The 25998-nt window shown below is 38.8% G+C and overlaps 1 protein-coding gene across 1 annotated transcript in view; it reads left to right on the forward strand.

Moving 5' to 3' along the window:
- The first annotated feature begins 1715 nt into the window (after positions 1-1715).
- The window catches only part of DERA (deoxyribose-phosphate aldolase), a 119562-nt gene continuing 95279 nt past the window's right edge, over positions 1716-25998 (forward strand). The window contains exon 1 of the mRNA XM_032391742.1: positions 1716-1840. Within this exon, the coding sequence (XP_032247633.1) occupies positions 1810-1840 (31 nt within the window). The 5' untranslated portion in view covers positions 1716-1809. The remainder of the gene's footprint in view (positions 1841-25998) is intronic.

The raw sequence follows: 25998 nt of genomic DNA on the forward strand, positions 1-25998 counted from the left end.
AGGGCCTGTTTTTTGCTTTTTCAGGGTTAAAATAAAAATAAAGGAAAAATGCTATCATGTGAATGAGTAGAATCTGGACACATTCAAAATACTGAGCAATAGCTATGTCTTGACAAAGCAGAGAGGCAGCTCAGTGTAGGGTAGTAAGACTGGGATTACTTTTCCTTTTTAGCCCCATAATTGTTGTGTGAACCCGACAACATTAACAGCTTTCATTTGTTGAGCATCTGCTACATGCAGGAACCTTTCTTTGGTGCTTTACACACATTCAACAGCTTTGCAAGGCATATGTATTTTGATCTCTGCATTTTCCAGACAAGTAGACAGTAACATTCCTGGAACCACCTAGTTGTTAAGTGGAATTGCTGGTATTTTAAGGGGTTTGAACCTTTCCGAACCTACTCAGTTTCCACTATACCAGGATGCCTCTTTATTCAGAACCTTGGTGTCTGCAGGTATAGCAATGGAGATGTAATACGTACTTGGCAGGATTGTTCTGAGACTGAAATGCTATTATACATCTAAAAGCACCTAGAGGGGGGCGCCTGGGTGGCTCAGTCGTTAAGTGTCTGCCTTCAGCTCAGGTCATGATCCCAGGGTCCTGGGATGGAGCCTCGTATCGGGTCCCTGCTCCGCGGGAAGTCTGCTTCTCCCTCTCCCACTCCCCCTGCTTGTGTTCCCTCTCTCACTGTCTCTCTCTCTCTGTCAAATAAATAAATAAAATCTTTAAAAAAAAAAAAAAAAAGCACCTAGCGGGGCGCCTGGGTGGCTCAGTTGGTTAGGTGTCTGCCTTTGGCTCAGGTCATGATCTCAGGGTCCTGGGGTCAGGCCCCACATGGGGCTCCCTGCTCAGCAGGGAGTCTTCTCTCTCTCTCCCTCTGCCTCTCCTCCCTGCTCCTGCTCACACTCTCATGCGCGTGCTCTCTCAAACAAATAAAATCTTTAACAAAAAAATAAAATAAAAGCACCTCGCACAGTGACTGGCTCATGGTGGACAAGCCACAACTGAGTTTTCTTTCTCCCTACCTCTGTGAGTAGAGATGAGTTGACTAGTAGTCTATGTTGAGTGACTCTGGACAATTTTAACCCGGTTACAGAAGAGTTAGGCTGAAAAAATGTTAGTATCACAGATTCAAAGTTTAGGGCTCCAAGAAATTGTCAAGGTCATTTCTTAGAGATGAGGAAAATGAAGCTTAGAAAGGCAATTGATGTGCCCAGTGTCCCACTTAATTACTGTCAGTGCTATGCTGAGAAACCGGACTTCTCACTCCTAGAGCCCCCTCCCCTCCCGGCCCCCCCCTCCCCAGGCAACGGAGCGGCTTCACTTCATGAGGTCTAGGTTAGAGTGACAGAGTGCTCTGAGCCCTATTTGCTCGCTGGCCGCCCTTACACGGCCAGGGGATCACCGCTGCCCTTCAGGTATGGGGCTGCAGAGCTCTGCGCTTGGTCAGTAACTGGCAGGGATCCATCCCCCTCTCGTTACTTAATCTTACAGTGAAAAGTTTCCAAACGTCTTTATTCAGTGCATTTGGCAATTCAAACATTTTAAAACGGGTTTTGGTAGCATTATTTCGGGAGCCAGAACTCGAGTCCCGCACCTGGGGGAAGAGGGCAGGAGAGGGGCGGCAGGATTTCTCCGCAGGGCAGCGGGCGGGAGTCAGACCACCGGACCGCGATCCGCGGCCCCGCCCCCAGAGGGAGAGGGGCGGGGCGAGCGCGGCGACGCCGCGGGGCGGGCGGGAAGCAGGAAGGGCAGGGCGGAGGGGAGCTCGGCGTTGAGGAGCTGGCGACTGCTGCAGCTGCCCCACCATGTCCGCGCGCAACCGGGGCACGGAGCTGGGTAAGGGCCCCGCGGGTCGTCCCCGCCCGTCTCCATCGCCTCGCGCGCCCCCGCCCTCTGCCGCTCGCTAGACTCGCCTCGCCTGGTGCTTTGGCGTCGGCCGCCGGGGGTGCTCGCCAGGACGGGAGGCGGCGGCGGCGGATCCGTCCGCACCCACCCTGAGCAAAGGCCGGTCCACCCAGACTTAGGAACTCGTGCACATTGGCACCCAGGCCTTATGTGGTGAACGGAAGACATGGGAAAGGATTCGACTTTTTCATTTTCCAGCTTAATTTGTTCACCTTCTAGCTCCCTGGTTGCAAAAAACAAACCAAACCAAAAAACCAAACCAAAACCCAAGCCCAAAAAACAAAAAAACAAACCCTCAAGCCCCCAAAACAAACAAAAACAACCCAAATAAAACAAGATAAAAACCTTCCTTACCCACTCAATGGAACCCCTGTGCGATTTAATGCGGGATTTCCGTAGATAATTTTACCACTGCTGTATCCCTAAAACGGCCATGCTGGTGGAAAAGTTGTCAGACCTTTGTACTGTATAATTTATTGTAAATTGTGTATGATTTTAGAAGTACAGAGGTTTGTGAAAGTGCCTGAATTATTTCATAATTTTTCATCTTACAGATATTATCAAATATGACTGGGAAGAAAAATTTAGTTTTGATTTCCTAAAATGTAAAAAATTTGTAATTCAAACGTAAGCAGAACCATAATCAGAGCCAAAGGTTAAGGATCTCAGTTTAAGTATTATAGCTTGGATATCTGTATCCTGGATCTTCAATTTAGCTGTGTGACTTTGGGCAAATTACTTGATCACTCTGTGCTTAAATTTCTTAATCTGTAAAATGATTATACTTCATAGGGCGGTTTGGAGATCAAATGAGAGGATTTAAAGTGTTTGGTACTTTGTGGGTACCTAGTAAGTTAATTAATAGTAGTATGATACAGAATTCTGATTTTAAGGCCTGATTTTCAGAAAATTAGCTATGATTCTATATAACACATACAGGCACTTTTTTTTTTTCCTTTAAAAGTGATTATTCTAATGAAATAGGCTAGACTTTAAGAGGTAGTTCAGGACTTCTGTTAAATGGTAAGCGTCTGTCTCTATAAAGACACTTGATTTCTTCACCAAATTGATTCTCCTTTAGTCATTGCCCTTTAGCATATTATGTTTTAAACTCTAGTTGCATCCCTGAAATGTGGACTTTAGTAATAAAGGAGTATTTCCCTAGACTAGGAGATCCAGAAAGATGGTGGATGGAGTACAGGGATGGTGTAGGTCTTACCTTGGTATCCTCAGGGATATGGCTCTCTAACTCTGTACACATCGAGGATTTAACGATTATTTTTCCAAAACTTAGACGTTTATTTATTTATTTTTCAAGAAATGCAATTAAAGCCATTTTTACTTTCTTTTTTTAATTGGTGTAATTGACACATGACATTTTGCTTTCTTTATTTGCAAGAATTAGCGTCACATCCATACATTTGTTGAAAAGTAACAGTCAAGACAAAAGACAGTTGCTATGTAGAATAATAGTAAATTTGATTTTTATGCAGCTATTTAAAGGATCATAGTTTTGTTTTATTCTCTTTGTTTAAATAAAATCAGATACATTTCAAGGATTTTTTTTTCCTTCACTGGTATTAATCATTAATCCAGGCAGAGGTTTAGCCTAAAATGTAAAATAAGTTATTTGAATTATTTATGTACTAGGAAAAAAAAATCATTCAGTATTAATTTATGTGGTATATTAACTGATGCCTTTTATAGTTTTCTAATTAAAAGTCTTTTTGAATAAACACTGTCACTTCTTTTTAAAAATAAATTAACTTGTATTCCTTTATTACAAAAGGAATTCATGTTCATTGTAAAAATTTTAGAAAATACAATTAGCACAAAAAAACTAAAATTATTAATAATCCAATCACTTATTTATATTTTAGTGTATATACTTCTAGTTAATAGACTTTTTTAATAAATAGGCTCATTTGAGACTGAACCTCACCCTCATGATAAAACCCTTTAGGGAAAACATTCTTTTATCATGGCATTTAGATATGTGAAAGAAAGAACAAATCCTCTAATGTTAATTTTTATGTCCGTGTTTAGTGATCAGTGCTGTCTGCTTAAGGTATTTTATACTTAAAACGTTCATTTCTGATTTTCTCCAACTCAAAGCTAAAAAACCTTTTCATTGGGCAGTGTTTGCCTTAAGTGGATAAAAGCTTGTCAGTTTGGAGTCAGAAGGGGAAAAAAAAAAACCCTAAATCTGGGCCTGGTTTTGAGTAGCCTAGGGTTCTGGCCAAGTCAGTGGTTGTCAAAGTTTGCTTCCTGGACTAGCACCATTGACATTGTATGAGAGCATATTAGAAATGCAAATTCTCAGGCCCTGTTGAGATCTTAATGAATCGGAAGCTCTGGGGTGGGTTTGGGCCTTCTGAGTATTGATTAGTCCTCTGGGTGGTTCTCAGCACACCCAGGTTTGAGAACCACTAGCTTGATCTCCATGGTGCTATGGAACGCTTCTGGCCCTACATATTCTATTAAAATGTTATTCTCTTTATTCTCCTAGATGCCTCCAAAGTTTTGCCTAAAATGTAGGTACAGCACAGGCAGTGATCTTTCTTTTTGTTCAGTGATGTATCTCAGGCACCTAGAATAGTGTCCACCACACCAGAGGCCCTCAAACATGTCTGTTGAATGAACAAATTAATTTAGAACTACTCCTTGCTTGGGAGAACTGGGGCATCCACGTGGGCCTTTCTGTGTAGGCAGGTGCTGGTGGATGTACACCTCCCCCTTTTCTGAATATTATTAAAGTTTAGATTTGTTACTTTTGTCTCAAGAGGCTTATGAAGGATGTTGACTATGGGGCTTCCTTTCAAATGTGATTTTCTTTGGAGGCATCTGGAAAATAGGGCTGTTGTCTTAGGTGACTTCTAAGGACCTCCCTACTCTGTATATCTGTAAGCTCTTGTGTGCAGAAAGAAAAATTTCAAAGATATCTGAAAAACAATAGGAAAAAAAGTAATTGAAAGCTGATTTTTAATTTGGAGGGATAGGAACAGTTCTATGGCTTTCCTGTATTGCATTAACAAGAGATGGTTTTAGGCATATATCCTCAGTTGGAATAATCAGGGACCATGATTACTGAGGAATATGAAGATTATTTTACTCTGTGGAGGCACTTTCTATAGTGCAGGTCAGAACAAACAGAAAGGGTAGCTTATTTGTTTAAAACACAGATAAAGGAGATTAGCTTTGGCTAGTTGCCAAACCAAGAACCGTGATGGGATTTTGTATTTTACAAAGCACATTTATTCATTCAAAAAGTAGTTATTGAGTACCATTTGTGCACTGGGTAGTATTACCTTGGATACAAGATGGACAAGGATAGTTCCTGCTTTTACAGACCTAGGTCTGATGCAGGAGCTGGGCATCACGCCAGAGCTACAATTAAAATAATTGCAAATGTGATAAGCAGTTATTTTTCATTTATTTTTGTCTTTTTAAGAAATTAGATAGATGTGCCTAAACTGTACCATAAATGGATTGTGATAACCAAGTGTTCTGCCTTCTTACATTATAACTTTTATTTTTCCCTTGAAGAACTCAGATAAGAACCAAGAATGTAGGGAGTTCCTTTTTGCCCCTCCTGCTAAGGCATAACTTTGATGTAGAATGTAGATTTTGGTAATAGTGATTTTTCCACTGCAAAGTTATATTTAAACAATTTAAAAAATATATTTGGAATGCAATTTTAAATCTTAAAGTTAGGCCAAGCACAGGATGCTTGAGAATAATTCTAGGTACAAAGATAGTGGTTAACATAGAGCTGTAGCTATGTGCCAGGTCCTGTGTTAAATACTTTTTGCGTTATCTCAGTTACTCTTCACCACAGCCCTGTGAAGATTCTATTATGATGCCCTTTTTACAGATGTGCAAACTGAGGTACAGAAGAGTTTTAAGTAACTTGCCAAAAACCAGTTAGGCAGAGCTTAGGCAGAGCTAATGTGGCAGAGCCAGAATTCAAACGTAGGTGGTTTGGTGCTGACGCTGCTTGCTTAACCACCACATATTGTCTCTGGGTGCTAATTGGGGGCATTCAATCTGTAATGCGAGAGAAGGGAAGTCAGTAGCTGGTGACTCTCTTAGGTTTTGTCTGTGTCTTTGTGAGAGCTTTTTGTTTTCTTACCATAATCCACATCTTTTTCTTTTTTTTTTTTTACCTTTTTCTTTCTTCTTCGTTTTTTTCCTTTTTTAAAGTAAACTCTATGCCCATTGTGGGACTTGAACTCATGACCCTGAGATGAAGACTCGAGTGCTATACAACTGAGCCAGCCAGGTGCCGCCCACCTCCCCCTTAATCCACATCTTTTTTTTTTTTTCATAATCCACATCTTAACCATTGCAATTTGTTTTAGAGAAGATGAAGTTTATCTTGAGAGAGAATGGAAATATCCAATCTTTGGCATATTAGGAGAGTAGGTTTACATGTCACTGAATAAGACATTTTCTGGGATGACATGTAAAAACCAGCCTTCCTCTGGGAACTTTTTTTTTTTTTTTTAAGATTTATTTATCTTGAGAGAGAGAATGAGAGAGAGAGCAGTAGAAGGGGCAGAGGAAGAGAATCTCAAGCAGATTCCCAACTGAGCATGGAGCCCAAGGTGGGGCTCGATCCCACGACCCATGGGATCATGGCCTGAGCCAAAACCAAGAGTTGGATGCTTAACCAACTGAGCCACCCAGGTGCTCCTGGGAATTCTTAATGTAGATGTGCTGATGTGCCTCAGAGCATCATGGGTGAGACCTGGGAGTGATTGCCAAGTGATCAGAGTAAAGGGGTTTTAGGTTTTTTAATTTCTTTTTCTTATCTCTTTGTATGTTTATAAAACCCCAGTTCTCATGTTTCAGTCTTTGGGCTGACCTTGGCTTGCTGGGTTTAAGAACCAATCCTGTCTCTTGATGTCATCTTAAGATTAAAAAAAAAAGAAAGAAAATAAATACTGAAAATTTGGGGCACCTGGATGGCTTGGTCAGTTAAGTGTCTGCCTTTGGCTCAGGGCATGATCCCAGGTTCCTGGGATCGAGCCCCATATCTGGCTCCCTGCTCAGTGGGGAGTCTGCTTCTCCCTCTCTCTCTGCCACTCCCCCTGCTTGTGCTCACTTGCTCTCTCTCTCTCTCTCAAATCAATAAAATCTTTAAAAAAATAAGTACTGAAAATTTGTAATAATTTTGTTGATTTGAGATGACTTTTTTGTCCATTTTGTTTTTTTGGATTTCTAAGTCTGAGACCTCTAATTTCCTGAGAACTGAAATCTCTTTAGTTGTGAACAAGGCAAACAGTTTAAGGAATCTATAGATTTTGGGGGAGAAATGACATAAATCACTCTTCAAGAATTCCATTTATTTATTTAGTTAGTTAGTTAGTGAGACAGAAGGTTGTTAAAGTTTGTCTTTGAGTTACAAAAGTCAATCCCTGCTTAAAAACAAAACAAATTGTAGGGTAGCAAATTCTTTATTAGGTGGCATATGAAAATTTGGCTATAGTTCAAGTTAGGTAAGAATAGAATTTAAAGATTTATAGATTTCTGTAGGGAATGGCCCAAGTGGAGTTGAGATTTTTTTTTAACATTAAAATTGATTTGTGCAATATTTTAAGTTAGTGTAAATTTTGTATCTGAATCCAATATTTTTTCTCCTTAATACTTAACATATGTATATATTTTTTAGTTTTAAAAGGGTAATTTTGCAAACATTTTCTCTCTTAATTCTCCTAGTAATCCTTTGTGGAAAGATACTAATTATCTTATAGATGAGAAAACTAAAGCATTGAGAGCATAAGTAACTTGTTTAATGTTTCATAGTTAGTAAGAGTTGAGGTCATGATTCAAATCCAGAACTTCTGGTTGAAAGTTCTTTGTACCATAGCTCTGTGTGTGTGTGTGTGTGTGTGTGTGTGTGTGCGCGTGTACATGTGCATGCGCACGCGTATACACTTAACGTACGTGTGCACAATATTCTAGGTGCTAGGGAAGAAAGATAATATGAAAGTAATTATTTTTATGTAATTATGATGTTGGTAATGATGCATTTATTATCCTCCCATTAAATATAGATTATAAATCAGAATAACAAAATTTTTATTTTTTTGCTACACTTTTTTCTTTTAACCTTTAACTTTTAGCCTCAAACTTTTAGGAAAGTCATAAGTATAGTTGATTTTTTTTCTCTGAACCATTTGAGGAAAATGGCTGATTGACATGATGTGTCACTACCTCTGGATATTTGAGTATTTCCTTGAGGATATTTTTCTCAATAGCTACAACAGCATTGCAGCCATTAAAATGAGAACATTAACATTGATGGATTATTACCATCCAGTCCATGAATTTCATTCAAGTGTAGTCAGTTTTTCAAATAATGTGCTTTATTAAAAAAAAATCCAGCTCAGAATCATACGTTGCCTTTGTCATGTCTCTTTAGTCTTCTTCAGTATGGAGTAATTACTCAGCCTTTCACTGGCTTGCAGGATCTTCATGCTTTTGCAGTCTACAGGCCAGTTACTTGGTAGAATTTTCCTCAGTTTCTGTCTGCATTGTTTTTTCGTGGTTAGATGTAGGTTATGCATCTTTGATAGGAATATCAGAAAAGAGGCTGTGTTGTTCTTTTTGCATCCTTTTAGGTAAGTACACGATTTTGATATGTCTCATTATGGATGATGTTCATTTTGATCACTTGGTTAAGGTGGTATCTGCTAGCCTTCCCACAGTAAAGCTCGTTTTTAACCTTTGTAATTAATATGTATTTTGTGGGGGTGGTACCTTTTTTTTTTTTTGGGGCATGGAGCCCAACACAAGGCTTGAACTCATGTCCCTGAGATCAAGGACTGAGCTGAGATCAAGAGTTGGATGCTTAACCTGCTGAGCCACCCAGGCATCCTGTGGGGTGGTACTTTGAAACTATTTAAATACCCTGTTCCTCCGCAAACTTCCAATTTATTTATATTTGCTTATTTATATTAGTATGTATTTGAGGTTTCTTATCTTCCCAATGGGTCGTAATTGTTACTATTATTATTTAATATTCAGATTGTTCCAGATTTTGCTAATGGGAGCCCCTTCAGCCTGGCTTCTCTCTCTTTTTGACCTGACCATTACTTTTAAGTACTTCCTCATTTTCCGGCTTCACAGGTTATTCCAGGCTTATTTTATATTTTCTCTGCCCCAGCACCAGAGCCAGCCATTTCTCCAAGGAGTGTTTCTTTTGGTGGATAATGGTATTTAGAAGCCAAGATATGGGCGGTTGGTATGCTCATGGTAAATGGAGTGTCTCTGTTCCCAAGCCTCCCACTTGGCAGAGCTAGAGAATGTATGTACTGCCCATCCCATACACACACACACTTACTTCTATATTCATCTAATTATCATCTATATCTCTCTCTATAATGAAAACCTTGCTTATGCTCTCCCCTCTTTTGCCCTCCCCAAACAATGGTCAGGAAGGGAAAGGGAAAGGGGGGACAGAATAAACTTTTAGAATTTATTTTTATATATTATAAATTTCTACAGTTTTTTAAAAACAAACTGTGTGGAGTGCCTGCTGTTCCTGGCACTTGTTTCTGGATGTTTATAGTGATGGCTGGGGTATCAAAGTAAGCATTACCTGTTCTCTGCTCTCCCCGGAGCTCCCAAGGGAGATAGTCCTGTAAATCATTACAGAGGAGTAGTCAGATTGCAGAGATACAGAGGAATTCATAGACAGTTCAGGGGAGGTTTTTTGGTAAAGGATATTTTTGACACGGAGTAGTTTCTGCAAAGGGACTGAGTAAAACCAGTGTGGGCATGTTTCGTTAACCATAGGAGCCCAATTTTAGGTTTCTAGTGTAATCTTCTCATTCTCTTATAATGGCTAAGAGTAATATTTTAGTGAAGAAAGAATCCTTCGTATTTTGTGTATGAAATACACAGTCAATATAACGATTATGTACATTTTCAGATTTTAAATTGGGCATCCTTTTATGAACGCTTTGATTTTTACCTTATAAGTCTTCTACTTATGAGCGTGAGTGATGAGGCTGTCTTTTATTATTCTGATACTGTTCTGATAAATAGAAAAAAAACTATAAAGTAATAATTGGGGTTGGTCGTATAATTAAATAATTGAAAGTCCTTCATGGTGCCTCCTAAGTTAAAAACATTTTTTTAAGCATCTAAGCCCCATAGATTTTAATTGTTAGGAAGACGAACTTCAAGCAATCACTTAAAGTGGGATGCCTCTGCCAAGAAAGAAAGACTAGTAAATAGGACAGCAGATAGAGCCTTAGAGGATGCGATTTAAACATGTCACTAGAAATTGTTTAAGTGGAGAGCTCTGGCCCTTTTAAAACACTGTGTGTCACTTGAGGATTGGGTCACCTTGAAATGTGTTCGTCTTTGAGTTAGAGGCATAAAAAGGCACTTTGAAATTTCTCAGTTAACTTTGGCGTGTGTTGTGTGTGTTTCTAACGGATGTACCTCTCGTCAGCCTGCCTCAGCTGTAAGTCGGTCCCCTGGAAACCAAAGTGCTTGCAAGAGAAGGATAAATGTTTCATCTCAGCTCCAGCAAGCTATACAGAATTTTTAAAATGTTGAGATACTGGCTGCAACTTCTGACTCTCTTTGTATAGTCAGGTCTTCCTCCCCTAAAGCAAAGTCTGAGATAAGAGTACCTTCTGGTAATTACTTCCTAAAAGAGTGCCACTTAACTGGTGCTTTGGTTCTTTTGGAATGTGGTTAATGATGTCAAGATTGTGGTCTTTAGAGTCTGGTAAGAATATCCGAATTAACTATTCTTGTAATCCAGATTTGGATAAGCTTTTCAGTTGAACACCTAGTGGACACACTCCTGCCCCCATGGCCACAGGTAGGAGAGTGTGTGTGTGTGTGTGTGTGTGTGTGTGTGTGTGTGTGAAATTTCATTCAGATTTAACATTTGACACTAAACTCGGTGTCCGGCATACTTAAGGTATGCAGACCCCTCATCTCAGGTGTTGAGTTCCTTGAATGAACGTTTTTGAGCCCCTCAATAGCTTTAACTATCCATAGCAGGGGGAGGAGCCCAGGAATCTGCATTTTCACAAGCTCCCCAGACAGTTCCTTTGAACACTTCAGATTCAGAACCCTTCAGGAAATTGTAGAGTCATCCAGATTAATTAGAGATTCAGAGAATCTTCAATTACTGTATATCATTTTTGACAAATCCTCTGTCACCTTTATGTTTAATTACTTTATCATATTTTTTATATTTGGTTAGCGACATTTCTGTAGGCAAATTTAAGAAGAAATTAGCCTTTTATTTTTTGATTGCAGGAAGTGAAGAAATGAGCATGAAGGCATCTTGGAAAAATCGGGGGGGTGGTTAGGCAGTTAAGTAGTTGCATCTAACTGAAAAGTGCATTGTTTCTGAAAAGGAGCATATTTTATTCAAATAATGCCGGTGACTAATGGGAAATAGAAGTGCTCTTCATGGTGATTTTGGAAATTGACATGAGTGTATCTTCTCCATGGTCTCAGGCACTGGAGCGGACAGACCCTAAAGATTTCTCATTACCTGAAGATGCAAGATGATCTACCAGAAAGAGTGATTTAGTTAATTTCCTGGTGGAAAAAAAAAAAGAACATATTGATGTTTCCTTGGAGATTATTAAGTTTGTATTGTGAATTCAGTGGGACGGTAGGTTGTGACAATTCTCATTATATTTGTATTTGGCAAAGTAACTCAAGCTCTGTTTTGATGTGTTGAGGGAGGTATTTTTTCTCTTTAGTATATAGGGAGAAGCTTCATTGCTTTTGATAGTTTTCCAAAGAAGAAACAAGAAACGTATCTTAGTCGTCTTCTTTATAAGCAGAGTTTGTTTTCCTTTTTTCTTTTAACGTAAGCTCCATGCCCAGTATGGAGCCCCTTGCTGGGCTTGAGCTCACGACGCTGAGATCAAGACCTGAGCCGAGGTCAAGATTCGGATGCTTAACCGACTACCCAGATGCCCCTATTTTCCTTTTTATTTTTTCAACTTTTGACTCTTCAGGATACAATCATTATTATAATTCAAATTCTTTTATTCAGCAGGGATATATATGGAGAGGGTACCTACCGTATACTCTGTACTTTCCATGTCTTTGTGAAAGACACAAGAGCAATAGAAGTTAGGAGGCCCTGCCCTCGAGAAACTTCCCTTAATCAAACTAAAATATCACTGGGGAGGCGCACTGCTGTACACAGAGCAGACCTTGCTGGTCATCAGCATATGCAGCTGCCCTGTTTCAAATGATGAACCAACCAACATTGGATTATTAACCTTTAGATAATCAGTTTAAAATACTGTGGGAAATCTCTCCATATAGGCAAAGATCTGATACGGACCTCTATGAGTGAAAACGCCTCCATAGATCTGGCTCCAGGAAGAAAAAAAAAATCAGTTTCAATCTGTAGATGGATACTGTGTTTGATTGGTTGTGGTATTCCTTTAGTAATTACATAATATAGAGACTGTGTGGGACATAGTGATTCGCATGTAGAGTCTAGACAATAGGCATCGATGCTAACAATGCTGATGATGTCCCAGAGAAAAGCAGAGTTCTCTCTACTCCCAAAAGAAAGTTGTTTTGGTACGTGACAGTGGTTACTTGTACAGACCAAGGTGAAATTTGGTATCCTATGGGATGAATGATGGGAATACGTACTTGGCCATGTAAGCTTCACTGAATGCGTTGTGGTTTATTTGGGAAGAATATAGGATTGGGACTTCAGCATTTTGGTCCTACCTCTGCATCTGGCCCTGTGACCTTGGGCAGGGGACTTCAGTGTACTGGTTTATATGATGGAGGTTCATCAGTTGTAACAAATGTTCTTCTCTAGTGGGGGATGTTGATAACGGGAGGAGGCTGTGCATGTATGGGGGCAAAGAGAGATGGGAAATCTCTGTACCTTCTGCTCAGTTTTGCTGTGAACCTAAAACTTCCCTAAAAAATGAAGTCTATTTAAAAAATTAAACAAGGGCGCCTGGGTGGCTCAGTCGTTAAGCGTCTGCCTTCGGCTCAGGTCATGATCCCAGGGTCCTGGGATCGAGTCCCACATCGGGCTCCCTGCTCAGCGGGAAGCCTGCTTCTCCCTCTCCCACTCCCCCTGCTTGTGTTCCTGTTCTCGCTATCTCTCTCTGTCAAATAAATAAATAAAAATCTTTAAAAAAAAAAAAAATAAAAAATAAAAAATAAAAAATTAAACAAAAAAGCAGACACATGATCTCTGAGAATCCTTTCAGTTCTGAACTTCTTCGAGTCTTCTGATCATTACTTAGAATTACTCTTCTGTGGAACTCTAGGTGTGTGATGTTCCCTGTGCTTGGAATTCATACGTTTTTATTCCCCCCCTGGCAATCACAGTCCTCTCTGGCTTTTGAGGCTCTAAGTTCCAGTGATTGGAACATTCCAGTGATTTACATTCCTCCCACCCCCTTTCTCTGATGATTGAACATGATTGAATACATAACTATATATTTTCTTTCTCTCTAGATGTTTCATGAGTGTGCATCTTGACTTCATAAATCTTTATGTAGGCAGAGCCTTTTATTTTGTATTTATTCCTCTGCATGGCAGAGTATTGATTATAGTCTTACTGTATCGTCCATAAAAAATATCTTGTGGATTCACCCTTTTCTCTTTTCTTTTATTCCTGTGCTTGGCTTGTTCTATGACACACCTAAATCACAATGGTGGCCTCGTAGCTGATTTCTCCACCTCTGGTCTGTCTTATCTGCCTGCCCCAGGAAAATCTATATTCGGCTAAACTTTTTCTTACTGTTTGTTCACACAGAACAAATTATATTTATCTTCTCAGATTTGCTATTTTGGTTATTCGGTTTCTTTAAGATGTACTTCCATTTCATGAGAAGTATCTACCCCTACTTAATCAAATTAACATAACCACTGTCTTTAGTCAAAGGAAATACTTGAGTTAGTGGGGACAGCCAAATAGTGCTGGCAGGAAGTGGTGAATGGCTTTAGCCAGGGAGAAATTCTCAGAAGACTGGGAATAGAAATGTCTGTTAAATTCTGTTAAGATTGTATGTCAAGTAGTTGAATTAGTAAATGTGTTTCTCACTCTACTGATTGTATGTATAGCATTCTAGAAGTAAATTGGGTTTGGAATCCTAGAGACCTGTGTTTGAATCTTAGCCCTGACGTGTCCTGCGTGATCTTGGACAAGTGATTTCATCTCTGAGTGTCAGTTTCCTCATCTGTAAAACGGACCGAATGCCTACGTGGCAGAGTTAGTGTCAGTATTCAATGAGAAATACAGTTGGATCACCCTTAACTTGATGAGTGACTAATAGATGGTAGCCATTATTCCAGTAATCTTCCTAAAATACTGCTTACATTATTTTATCTCCTCTGTGAAGACTCTTTGTCTCCTCTGCTGGACTGTTCATCACTCATCTGCTGAGGTCCTCTGCCTTCTCTTCTGATACCTACTGATTTCCATCTTGTGATTATAAGTTATAATGATACTTTATTAATAAGCCACTTGAGGGTAGGACCTGTGTTTGTTAGGCCTCTGTATCCCTCCTTGCACTTAGAACAGTACTTTTCATGATGTAAGTAATTTATCAGTGTTTATTAAATGGAATGAATGAAGAAACATTGTCGCCTTTTCTAGGAACTTACAGAGTGGCTTTTTATTGCCTTGTGTGCAAATTCCAACACTTCTGCTTTTTCTTTCTTTGAGGATCCTGGGTCATTTGGCCTGTTCCTACTACCTCTACCCACCTCTGCCCTTTGAGGTCAGGTCTGATCCCCGCCCCCCTTTCATGAAAACTTACTCCTCTTGTTTGATAGAAGTCTGTTAACAATTATTTTGATTTTTTTTCTCTACAAGTTTTCTTCTCACCATTTTGATCACATTTTCCTTAACACTAAGGACAATAACTACTATATAAGATACATATCTATCTGTGAACTTTGGAGAATGGATCACTGTGAAATGATTTAAAATGTTTAAAACTTATGTCACCTGGGATGAAATTTTCATAAAATTAAGTATCTTTAAAAAATGTTTTGGTCTACTTACAGAGGTAATACACAGTCATTATAGAAGTTTTTGAAAATTCATAAATATAAAGAAGGAAATAAAAATTCCCTGGTATCATCCCATGGAGCAGTAGAACTCTGAAAGTTTAGTTCCTGTCTCAGGAAGAGTACACTGAGTAGAATTTTAAGAGTTTTGGGGGACTTGGAGGATCATCGTTACAAGCTAAACTCCTTGTGAGTTCTCAATATTGTAAATACTCAGTAAATATTAACTTCTAGTATGAAAGGCATAAATGGACTCCTGAGGCTTTTAGAGCTACTTCCCTCTAATTAGGTGGCCAGGCTGCTCTGTTTTTTTGGTTCACTGAGTGTATTTTTAATAAACTTTTAAATTTCTCTCCTGTGTTCACTCCTCTGCTCTAGAGATTCCTACCTTCTGATTTGTTTGTTGTTTCTAATATGCTTGAGACAAGAGCATCAAGGTTACTAGAAATAGAGCAAGAGGGTTCTGTGTGTAGGTTCTAGCAGCCTTCAGCAGTTGGGGTTCTGCATAAGAATTAAGCCTTACTGCCCTAAGGCATCCATTATATATCACAAATTAACTTCTCTCTGATGCATCCAGAAGGGTACTAGTTCTCCTTTGGGAGGAATGAGAAAATAGTCATTCAAATCATTGTTTTATTCTCTAGTTCAGTTGAGGAACCCTGTCTGAGAAATGCTGCTGGGCTCTCCTGATGAGTCCTGTGCATAAGCACCATCTGTGGATGCTGTGAAATCCCTATTCACAGATCAAAGCCCTTCCCTTTCCTTGTTCTTTGGTTCTTGGCAACATGCCAGAAAGGTAAAGTTGATGCCTCCCTGCTTTTTCTTTTTAAGCAGTGGTTAACTGTTATCTCATGTCACCAGTTCTATATTGGGCTCCTGGAGGATTCTTATTATATACTGATGGACCAATTGATTCTTTTTAACCTTTTAATTATGAAGGTTTTCAAACATTCACAGAAGTGGAGAGATTAGTGTAATGAACTCATATACCTGTCCCCCGGTTTCAACAGAAATCAATTTTGCCACCCTTGCTTCACTAGCCCTCCTTTTTTGCTGTAGTAACTTAAAGTAAACTCAAAATGACATCATGCCATTTTGCCCCTACTACTTTGATATGAGTCTCTAGAAAAACATCCTGTTGTTACACAACTACTTGATTGTTATCATGCTAACAAAATTAAAATTGGTTTACTTAAAAGATTTTGAAAGGGAGATGATCTTGTCTTCGTGAAGATAATATAAATATGATAAAAGTTAATATTTATCGAATACTTAAAATATGCAAGGCATTGTGCTAAGTACATGGAGTAGCCTGTGCTTTACTCTTCCCAACAATTTTATGTAGTCAGGTTTCATCCTGGTTTTACAAATCCGGGGGCTGAATTTTGAGAGGTAAAGCATCTTGTGGTCATACATCTAGCAAGAGAGTGGTGACTTGGAATTCAGCCCTGGTCTCTGTGACTGAAGAGACTGCTTCTACCCTGAGAACCACACTGCTTCTATATTATTTAAAAAAAAAAAAAAGTTTTTTTACTTATATTTTTTGTTGTTGATATCACCTCACATTCCACATATGACCACTTGCTCATGACCTGTCTTAACTCGAAACCTGAAATGAAGGGAGATAGGATATTCTATAGATAATCTCCAAATGTTATTTTATTTTTTTATTTTTTATTTTTTTTAAAGATTTTATTTATTTGACAGAGAGAGAGAGAGTGCACAAGCAGGGGGAGTGGCAGGCAGAGGGAGAGGGAGAAGCAGGCTCCCAGCTGAGCAGGGAGCCCGATGTGGGACTCAATCCCAGGACCCTGGGATCATGACCTGAGCCGAAGGCAGACCCTTAACTGACTGAGCCACCCAGGCGCCCCTCCAAATGTTATTTTAATTAATAATTTTTAAATTTCCTGTTCATTCTTCCTCTTAGGGGGATTTTAAAACAAAAATGATTAAAATTCAGCTCTGTATATATACATGCTGGACATGCCATGGGCAAGCAATGAGAACGGGAAAAGGCCAGGGGCCTAGATCAACCTGTTTGGATCATCAATCTCTGAGTAGTTGAGAGTCAGCTGGTATCAGGGATACTCCTTGTGAGGCAGGGGAAATTTTGCCTCTGGGTGCACCAACCTCTTGTTGCACACTTTCTGCACCTCTGAGGTGTCTACTTTCAGGGTACCCTTCCCCTTGTTTAAACACTCTCTGGGAGAACAGAAAATTCACTTCCCACTCATGTCTGAGAGATTGATGACATCAAGAGCTGCCTTTTCCTGGGAATGCTAGATTGAGTAAGTACCAAGGAATGATACTTTAATTGTGTAATTTGGAATATTTACCCGTAGGGAATATTGGGTGATGGGGAGCCTTCTTGCTAGACCTGAAATCCCACCATTTTCTCTTGTGGCTGCTCTGTGTTTTGTCTAGTCGACCTAAAGTCAAGTCTCTCAGCCTTCTCGATCTGTGGCTGTTACATCCAGCCTGCACACAGGGGTAGCCTTCTCTGTGAAAATTGGACAAGACCCAGCTTCCCTAGAAGGCTGACTCAGTCACATGACTTCCACAGCTGCTTCAGGTTGCCCCAGCACCAAGGAGCAGGCTGCGGGAAGCCCAGTGTTGCTGTGGTGCCCCACCAGGGGGAATGCTTCCAGATGAACGTGGCCGCCACGTTGTTATCGTAGAGCTCACTCAGACTAACTTCTGAGTTGGCACATCTAATGACTTTGTAAAAGGAAGGGTGGTGGGGCTTTAAAGTTTCTGGTGACTTGTCACAGAGCATCTGAAAGCACCGGGAAAATCAGCCACTTTATCAAAACCTGTGCCATGAAAGAACTTCCTGAGGAGACATTGCAGAAGGAGATGAGGTGCTTGGGGGAAGCGGTGTTTTGAATCAGCACCCAGCAGGTGGTGAATACCACTCAGATTCAGTTTGGAACAGATATTCCCAGGCAGTGTTGGCAATCGTTGTGCTCCATAATGTAGCAGGGGTTTGTTTGTTTTGGAAGACAATATCACCTCGAGCCCTGTCTGCTTACAGGCAGGGTATTTTAGCACATGTTAGATGCCTGCTGCTTAAGGGGTACACCTACATGCCAGGCTCCTTCTGCGTGTGTTTAAATATATTTTGAACACATATAAAGGCATTACCAGAGAGCATGAGACGGTGGTAAGTAGGGATCTGGAAAGCATTTGATATTTTCTGCAAATCAAAGGGTACGGAGGAGGTGATATAAGGCTTGTATTAATACATGTGGTAGCTCTACCAGAAATGTTTCTCGTTTTTAAATTTTTCTTTTTCTCTCAAAACTTATTTCACTTTGGCTGTTCACTTAGTTCACCTAGTTCAAAGGATGATTTCTTATTTAAGTTTGAGAATTTGCTTCTGTAGTTCTAGATGACCCGGATTAAAATTTTCTGCAAACAAATCTATGCTTGAGATGGTTACCCATTTAATTAAATAGAGCTTTTTGGGGGAAAAGGAAGTTGGACTTTGAAGTCAGACTGCCTGGGATTCAGATCCTGATTCATCCATCTATGATTTTTGAGTTTGCACACCTAAAATAAGGTGGTGGATAAAAGCTATGTTATAGAATAATTGTGAAGATTAAATGAGGTATTACAAGTAGAGCAGCTGGCATGGTGCCTGGAACGTAGTAAGCCACAATGAGAATAATTTACCCTTCCCTTTACACAGATGGTGTAGGCATGTTGGAAAGTTCTGACCTTAAAGCTAAAGAACTGATTGTGAACAGGTGTATTTGTTGACTAGACTATAACATGGGATTATGAGGAAGAGATTCAAAGGGTCTGGAGCAAGTGGAGCCCCAGTATATGCTGGAATGTAATGGGGGTTGAAACTAGATATATACTCAATACCTTTATAGTGATTTGCTTTCCTTCATACTGAAATGTGATAAAAAGTAGATATCACTGGGTTTTTTTTTTTTTTTTTTTGCCCAGATGGGAATTTATTCATCCCATATTCTTTTATTTTTCTAATTTTTTCTTCTGTTATCAACATCTGTGGAAATTGATCAGTACACAGACTATGGAATAGGTGTTCATTCAGTAAGTCTCCTTGGTGCCACTCTATGACCATTTTAGGTAAATAATCATAGACAAGTACTTATATGCCATTCAACTGAGAATAGCAATATTTTTTGGTAAAAGTAGACATGGGTTTCAAAATCCAAATATACAAATTTTAGTAGCAGAATTGTACTGATTCTCAGTAGGTCATTTAAAACATATTTGCCCAAAAGGTTAAGTATCAGGAATAATATAAATTCACAAACTTTTGGAAATAATTCAACATCCTTTATAAAACTTGTCATTCATTGTTTACTATATCTTACCATAGAGGTAAAACTTAAAAGTATAGGTTCCTGGGAGAGGTCATATATTACCTTAAAATCATGAATAAAGTGCAAATGACCAATAATAGATTTTTCCTGAAATGAGGTTTAGGTGAGATAGTGTATGGTGAGAGCAGAAGGACATTGCGTACTGGGCAGTGGAAATGAGGCAATAGGTTTCAGGAAAAATAGGAATAGGTTTTATATAAATCCTAGGTTTCGTTAACAGGTTTATTCTTTCTTTTCTTTTTTTTTATTCTTTATTTTCTTGAGCTTAATGTACTCATTTAAATTTAACTGAAATAGAGTTTATTATTATTGTTTGTTCTGTTCTGTAGCATTTAAATTATGTTTCTGATATTTCGATGGGGTGAGTTGTTTTAGCGCGTAAGTGTCCTTGCAGACTCTTAACTTGTGTGACTAGCACAGCATCTGGCACAGGTAGCAGCTTTATGAATAATCTTTTCTGTTGCCTTATGGTAGGAACTCATTAAGTAACAGGGCATTTTTGGACATTTTCAGATTTTAATTTAAGAAAGTCTGTCATCAACTTCTCATTGGGAGGAAAGAGTAAAATAGATTTTCTTGGCAGCTCTTAGCTCCTGGAATAATTGATCAAATCTTCTCAAAGGACTGAGAGTTGTATCTTTACCCAACAGGGGGCCACAGTTGTCTAGCTTCTTGGTGAATTTCTCTGAGGTCTAATGATTCTTTCTGAACACTAGGCACATTTAGGGGCTTGGGGAAATTCTCATCAGAAGTTTTCCCGGAGTACATTAAATTGAAAGACTGTGTATTTGGAAATCCAGACATGGTGTATCTTCATGAGAGTGTAAAGGAGTAAAACCAAGATCTTGGCAATGAAATATCTTGTGATATGGGAAATTTTGTCTATTAGCAATTTTATTTAAGATGTTAATTTGACTGAAAAGCGTGGAAGAAGTGATTTTTAGGTGACAGTTTCGAAGGGTATTGTCAGTTTAAGGATTAATTCACAGCAGTGTTTGGTATGTAAATGTGTGTGTGTGAGTGTGTGTGTGTGTGTATGTGTGTGTATGTTTCAAATTTGACAAGGATGTATGAAACCCATGTAGATCCCTAACTTGCTTTGCCTGAAAAAGTCACAGGCACAGATAGAGGTGAATAACTAATACTTGATTTGGGTGGACAGAGTAAGTTCATTTCATAAAGGTAAAGGACAGGCCAGTTAGGCAGTAAAAGAAACTGTAAAGGGGCACCTGGGTGGCTCAGTCGGTTAAGCGTCTGCCTTTGGCTCAGGTCATGATGATCCTGGGGTCCTGGGATCGAGCCCCAATCTGGCTCTCTGCTCAGTGGGGAGTCTGCTTCTCCCTCTCCCTCTGCCCCTCCTGCCCCTGCTCATGCTCTCTCTCTCAAATAAATAAATAAAATCTTAAAAAAAAACCAAACAAACCCAACTTTTTGTCTTCTTGCTTCTGGGATACTTTCTCTTATCCTTATAAAGCAAAGCATCTGGAATACAGTGATATTTCAGTCATGGTGTAAGTCCATATGTTAAGTCTCGAATGTAAGTCCTGATGGTCTGTAAGAAAGGAAGAGCTGCCTCATTTAGGAATATAATGGTTTCTAAGGACATTGCTGAAATAGAGGGAAAATGAAGTAGCAGAATGGAACTAGAGAATTATTGGGAGACAGTCAGTGACCCTTAATGTTGGATATGTCCCTGGCAGCAAATCTCTTGGGGGAATTATTAGAGTGATAAAGGAATTTGTAAATATCCAGTAGTTTATAAACACTAAGGAGAGGTTGGCTCTTTGGTTTTAATCTTGGGCTCAAACTCTCACACCTGAGTTTTTTGGTCAGCTAGTCCTTTGAGAGAACAAGAGAAATGTAATCATGTTCTCCACACCCTTTTGTTGTAAGCCTGCTGGTATTGTCTTGATTAATTATAAAATGCTTCCCCTTCCTCCCTTTTATTTATTTATTTATTTATTTATTTATTTATTTATTTGACAGAGAGGGACACAGCGAGAGAGGGAACATGAGCAGGGGGAGTGGGAGAGGGAGAAGTAGGCTTCCCGCTGAGCAGGGAGCCCGATGTGGGGCTCGATCCCAGGACTCTGGGATCATGACCTGAGCCGAAGGCAGACGCTTAACAACTGAGCCACCCAGGCGCCCCTCTCCTCCCTTTTAAAATATTATTTTTATTGACCATATGTGTGAGTATGTGTGTGTGTATGTATGTATATATATAAATATATATATATATATATTTATTGACCATAGGTTATACTCTCTAACTCCATCCATGTTGTTGAAAATGGCAAGATTTCATTCTTTTTTATGGTTGAATAATATTACATTGTATGTATATGTACCACATCATCTTTATTCATTAATCTATTGATGGACACTTGAGGTGCTTCCATAATTTGACTATTGTAAATAATGCTGCAGTAAACATAGGGGTGCATATATCTTTTCAAGTTAGAGTTTCTACATTCTTTGGGTAAGTACCCAGGAGAGAAATTACTGGATCATATAGTAATTCTATTTTTACTTTTTTGAGGAACCTCCATACTGTTTTCCAAGTGGCTGTACCAGTTTGCATTCCCACCACAGTGCACAAGGTTCCTTTTTCTCCACATCCTCCCCAACACATGTTATTTTTACTGTTTTTGATTTTAGTCATTCTGACAGGTGTGAGGTGGTGTCTCATTCTGGTTTTGATTTGCATTTTCCCCTATGATGAGTGATGTTGAACATCTTTTCATGTGTCTGTTGGCCATCTGTGTGTGTTCTTTGGAGAAATGTCTGTTCATGTTTCCTGTCTATTTTTATTTTTTTATATTTATTTATTTTCTTTTTTTAAAGATTTTATTTATTTATTTGACACAGAGAGAGAGATAGAGAGAGAGCACAAGCAAGGGGAGCGGCAGGCAGTCAGAGGGAGAGGGAGAAGCAGGCTATCCGCTGAGCAGGGAACCTGATGTGGGGCTCGATCCCAGGACCCTGGGATCATGACCTGAGCTGAAGGCTGCTGCTTAACCGACTGAGCCACCCAGGCGCCCCCTGTCTATTTTTAATTGGATTATTTTTTGGTGTTGAGTTGTGTAAGTTCTTTGTATATTTTGTATATCAACCCTTATGGAATATATCATTTGCAAATATCTTCTGCCATTCAGTAGGTTGTCTTAATTTTGTTGATTGTTTCCTTTGCTGTACAGAAGCTTTTTATTTTGATGTAGTCTCAATAATTTATTTTTACTTTTGTTTTCCTCGCCTCAGGAGACATATCTAGGAAGATGTTGCTGTAGCCGATGTCAGAGAAATTACTGGCTGTCCTTTCTTCCAGGATTTTTATTATTTCAGGTCTCACATTTAATCCATTTTGAGTTTATTTTTGTATACAATGTAAGAAAGTGGTCCAGCTTCATCCTTTTGCATGTACTGTCCAGTTTTCCCAGCACCATTTGTTGAAGAGACTTTTTCCCATTGCATATTCTTGCCTTCTTTATTGAAGATTAATTGACCATATAATTGTAGATTTATTTCTGGGATCTCTCTTCTGTTCCATTAATCTATGTGTCTAATTTTGTGCCAGTACCATACTGTTTCGATTACTACAGCTTTGGTAGTATGTTTTGAAATTTGAGATTGTGATGCCTCCAGTTTTGTCCTTCTTTTCCAAGATTGCTTTGGCTGTTTGGGGTCTTTTGTGGTTCCATACAAATCTTAGGATTGTTTGTTCTAGTTTTGTGAAAAATGCTATTGGTATTTTGATAGGGATTGCATTAAATCTGTAGATTGCTTTGGGTAGTATGGACATTTTAACAGTATTTGTTCTTCCAATTCATGAGCACAGAATATCTTTCCATTGGTCATCTTCAATTTCTTTCATTGGTGTTTTATAGTTTGCAGAGTATAGATCTTTCACTTTCTTGCTTAAGTTTATTCCTAGGTATTTTATTATTTTTGGTGCAGTTGTAAATGGAATTGTTTTCTTGATTTCTCTTTCTGCTGGTTCATTATAGTGCATAGAAATACAACAGAATTTCTGTGCATTGATTTTGTATCCTGTGACCTTACTGAATTCATTTATCAATTCTAGTAGTTTTTTGGTGGAATCTTTAGATTTTTCTTTTTTTTTCAAAAAGGATTTTATATATTTGAGAGAGAGAAAAAGCGTGTATGTGCATTTGGGCAGGGGGAGGGAGAGGGAGAGAATCTCAAGCAGACTCTGCTGCGTGTGCACCAACACGGGGCTGAATCCCATGACCCTGAGACCATGACCTGAGCCAAAACCAAGAGCCGGATGCTTAACTCACTGAGCTACCCAGGTGCCTTGAGGTTTTTCTATATATAGTATCATGTCATCTGCAAATAGTACAAGTTCTACTTATGTCTTTGGATGATTTTTATTTCTTTTTCTTGTCTGAATTGCTGTGGCTAGGACTTACAGTAGTATGTTGAATAAAAGTGACGTCTTGTTCCAGATTTTAGGGGAAATCTCAGTTTTTCACAGTTGAGTGTGATGTTAGCTGTGGATTTTTTCATGTATGGCTTTACTATACTTTGTACTGTACTTTGTTGAGGGCTTTTTTATCGTAAATGGTTGTAGTACTTTGTCAAATGCTTTTTCTGCATCTATTTACATGAACGTACAGTTTTTATCCTTTCTCTTGTTGAGGTGATGTATCACATTGATTTGCAAATATTGAACCACCCTTACATCCTAGGAATAAATCCTACTTGATCGTGGTGAATGATTTTTTTTTAATATATTGTTGAATTCTGTTTGCTAATATTTTTTTGAAAATTTTTTCATCTGTGTTCATCAGAGATACCGGCCTGTAGTTCTTTTTTTTTTGTAGTATCTTAATCTGGTTTTGGAATGTTGACCTCATAGAATGAATTTGGAAGTTTTCCTTCTTTTTTTGGAATAGTTTGAAAAGAATAGATATTAACTGCTCTTTAAATGTTTGGTAGAATTCACCTGTGAAACTGTCTGGTCCTGGACTTAGGTTTGTTGGGAGTTTTTTGATTACTGATTCAATTTCATTGCTGGTAATTGGTCTGTTCAAATTTTCTATTTCTTCTTGCTTCAGTTTTGGGAGGTTACATGTTTCTAGGAATTTATCCCTTTCTGGGTTGTCCAATTTGTTGACATATAATTTTTCATAACATTCTCTCATAAACCTTTGTATTTCTGTGGTGTCAGTTGTTATTCTCTTTAATTTCTGATTTTGTTTGAGTACCCCTCCCCTTTTCTCTCTCTCTTTTTGATGAATCTGGCTAAGGGTTTATCAATTTTGTTCATCCTTTCAAATAACCAGTTCCTGATTTCAGTGAACTGTTCTATTGTTGGGGTGCCTGGTGGTGCAGTTGGTTAAGTGTCCGACTTTTGGTTTTGTCTCAGGTCATGATCTCAGGTTTGTGAGATTGAGCCCTATGTCGGGCTCTGTGCTGAGTGTAGAGCCTGCTTGAGATTCTCTCCCTCTCCCTCTGCCCCCCACCCCGCACACTCTCTCTCTCCCAAATAAATAAATAAATCCTTTTTTTTTTTAAGAAATGTTCTATTTTCTTAGTTTCCATTTTATTTCTGCTCTAATGTTTATTATTTCCTTCCTTCTACTGGTTTGTATTTTGTTTGCTCTTCTTTTTCTAGCTCCTTTAGGTGTAAGGTTAGGTTGTTTATTTGAGATTTTTCTTGCTTCTTGAGGTAGGCCTGTATTGCTATAAAATTCCCTCTTGGAATAGCTTTTGTGGCATCCCAAAGATTTTGGTCTGTTGTGTTTTCATTTGTCTCCATGTATTTTTTCATTTCCTCTTTAATTTCTTGGTTGACCTATTCATTGTTTAGTAGCATGTTATTTAACCTCCATGTATTTGGGTTCTTTCCAGACTTTTCCTTGTGGTTGATTTCTAGTTCCATGGCTTTGTGGTAGGAAAAGATGCATGGTATGACTTCAGTCTTTTTGAATTTGTCGAGACTTGTTTTGTGGCCTAATATATGAAATATTCTGGAAAATGTTCTGTGTGTACTTGAAAGAATGTGTATTTTGCTGTTTTAGGATGGAATATTCTGAATATATCTGTTAGATACATTTGGTCCACTGATCATTCAAAGACACTGTTTTCTTGTGGATTTTCTGTTTGAATGATGTGTCCTTAGATTAAGTGGGGTGTTAAAGTCTTGTAGTATTTTTGTATTCTATCATTACTTCCTTTATGTTTGTTATTGGCTGCTTCATGTCTTGGGTGCTCCTGTGTTGGGTGCAGAATTATTTACAATTGTTACCTCTTCTTGTTGGACTGTTCCCTGTATGATTATATTGTCCTTTGTCTATTGTTACAGTCTTTGTTTTAAAGTCTGTTTTGTCTGACATAAGTATTGCTACCTCAGCTTTCTTTTCCCTTCCATTTTCATGATAAATGGTTTTCCATCCCCTCACTTTCAATCTTCATGCCTCTTTAGGTCTGAAATGAGTCTCTTATAGGCTGCATATAGATGAGTCTTGCTTTTTTATCCATTCTGGCACCCTATGTCTTCTTTTTTTTAATATTATTTTATTTTATTATGTCCGTCACCATACAATACATCATTAGTTTTTGATGTAGTGATCCACGATTCATTGTTTTCGTATAACACCCAGTGCTCCATGCAGTACATGCCCTCCTTAATACCCATTACCAGGCTAACCCATC

Source organism: Phoca vitulina, unplaced genomic scaffold (genome assembly GCF_004348235.1).
Source record: "Phoca vitulina isolate PV1807 unplaced genomic scaffold, GSC_HSeal_1.0 scaffold64, whole genome shotgun sequence".
NCBI lineage: Eukaryota > Metazoa > Chordata > Mammalia > Carnivora > Phocidae > Phoca > Phoca vitulina.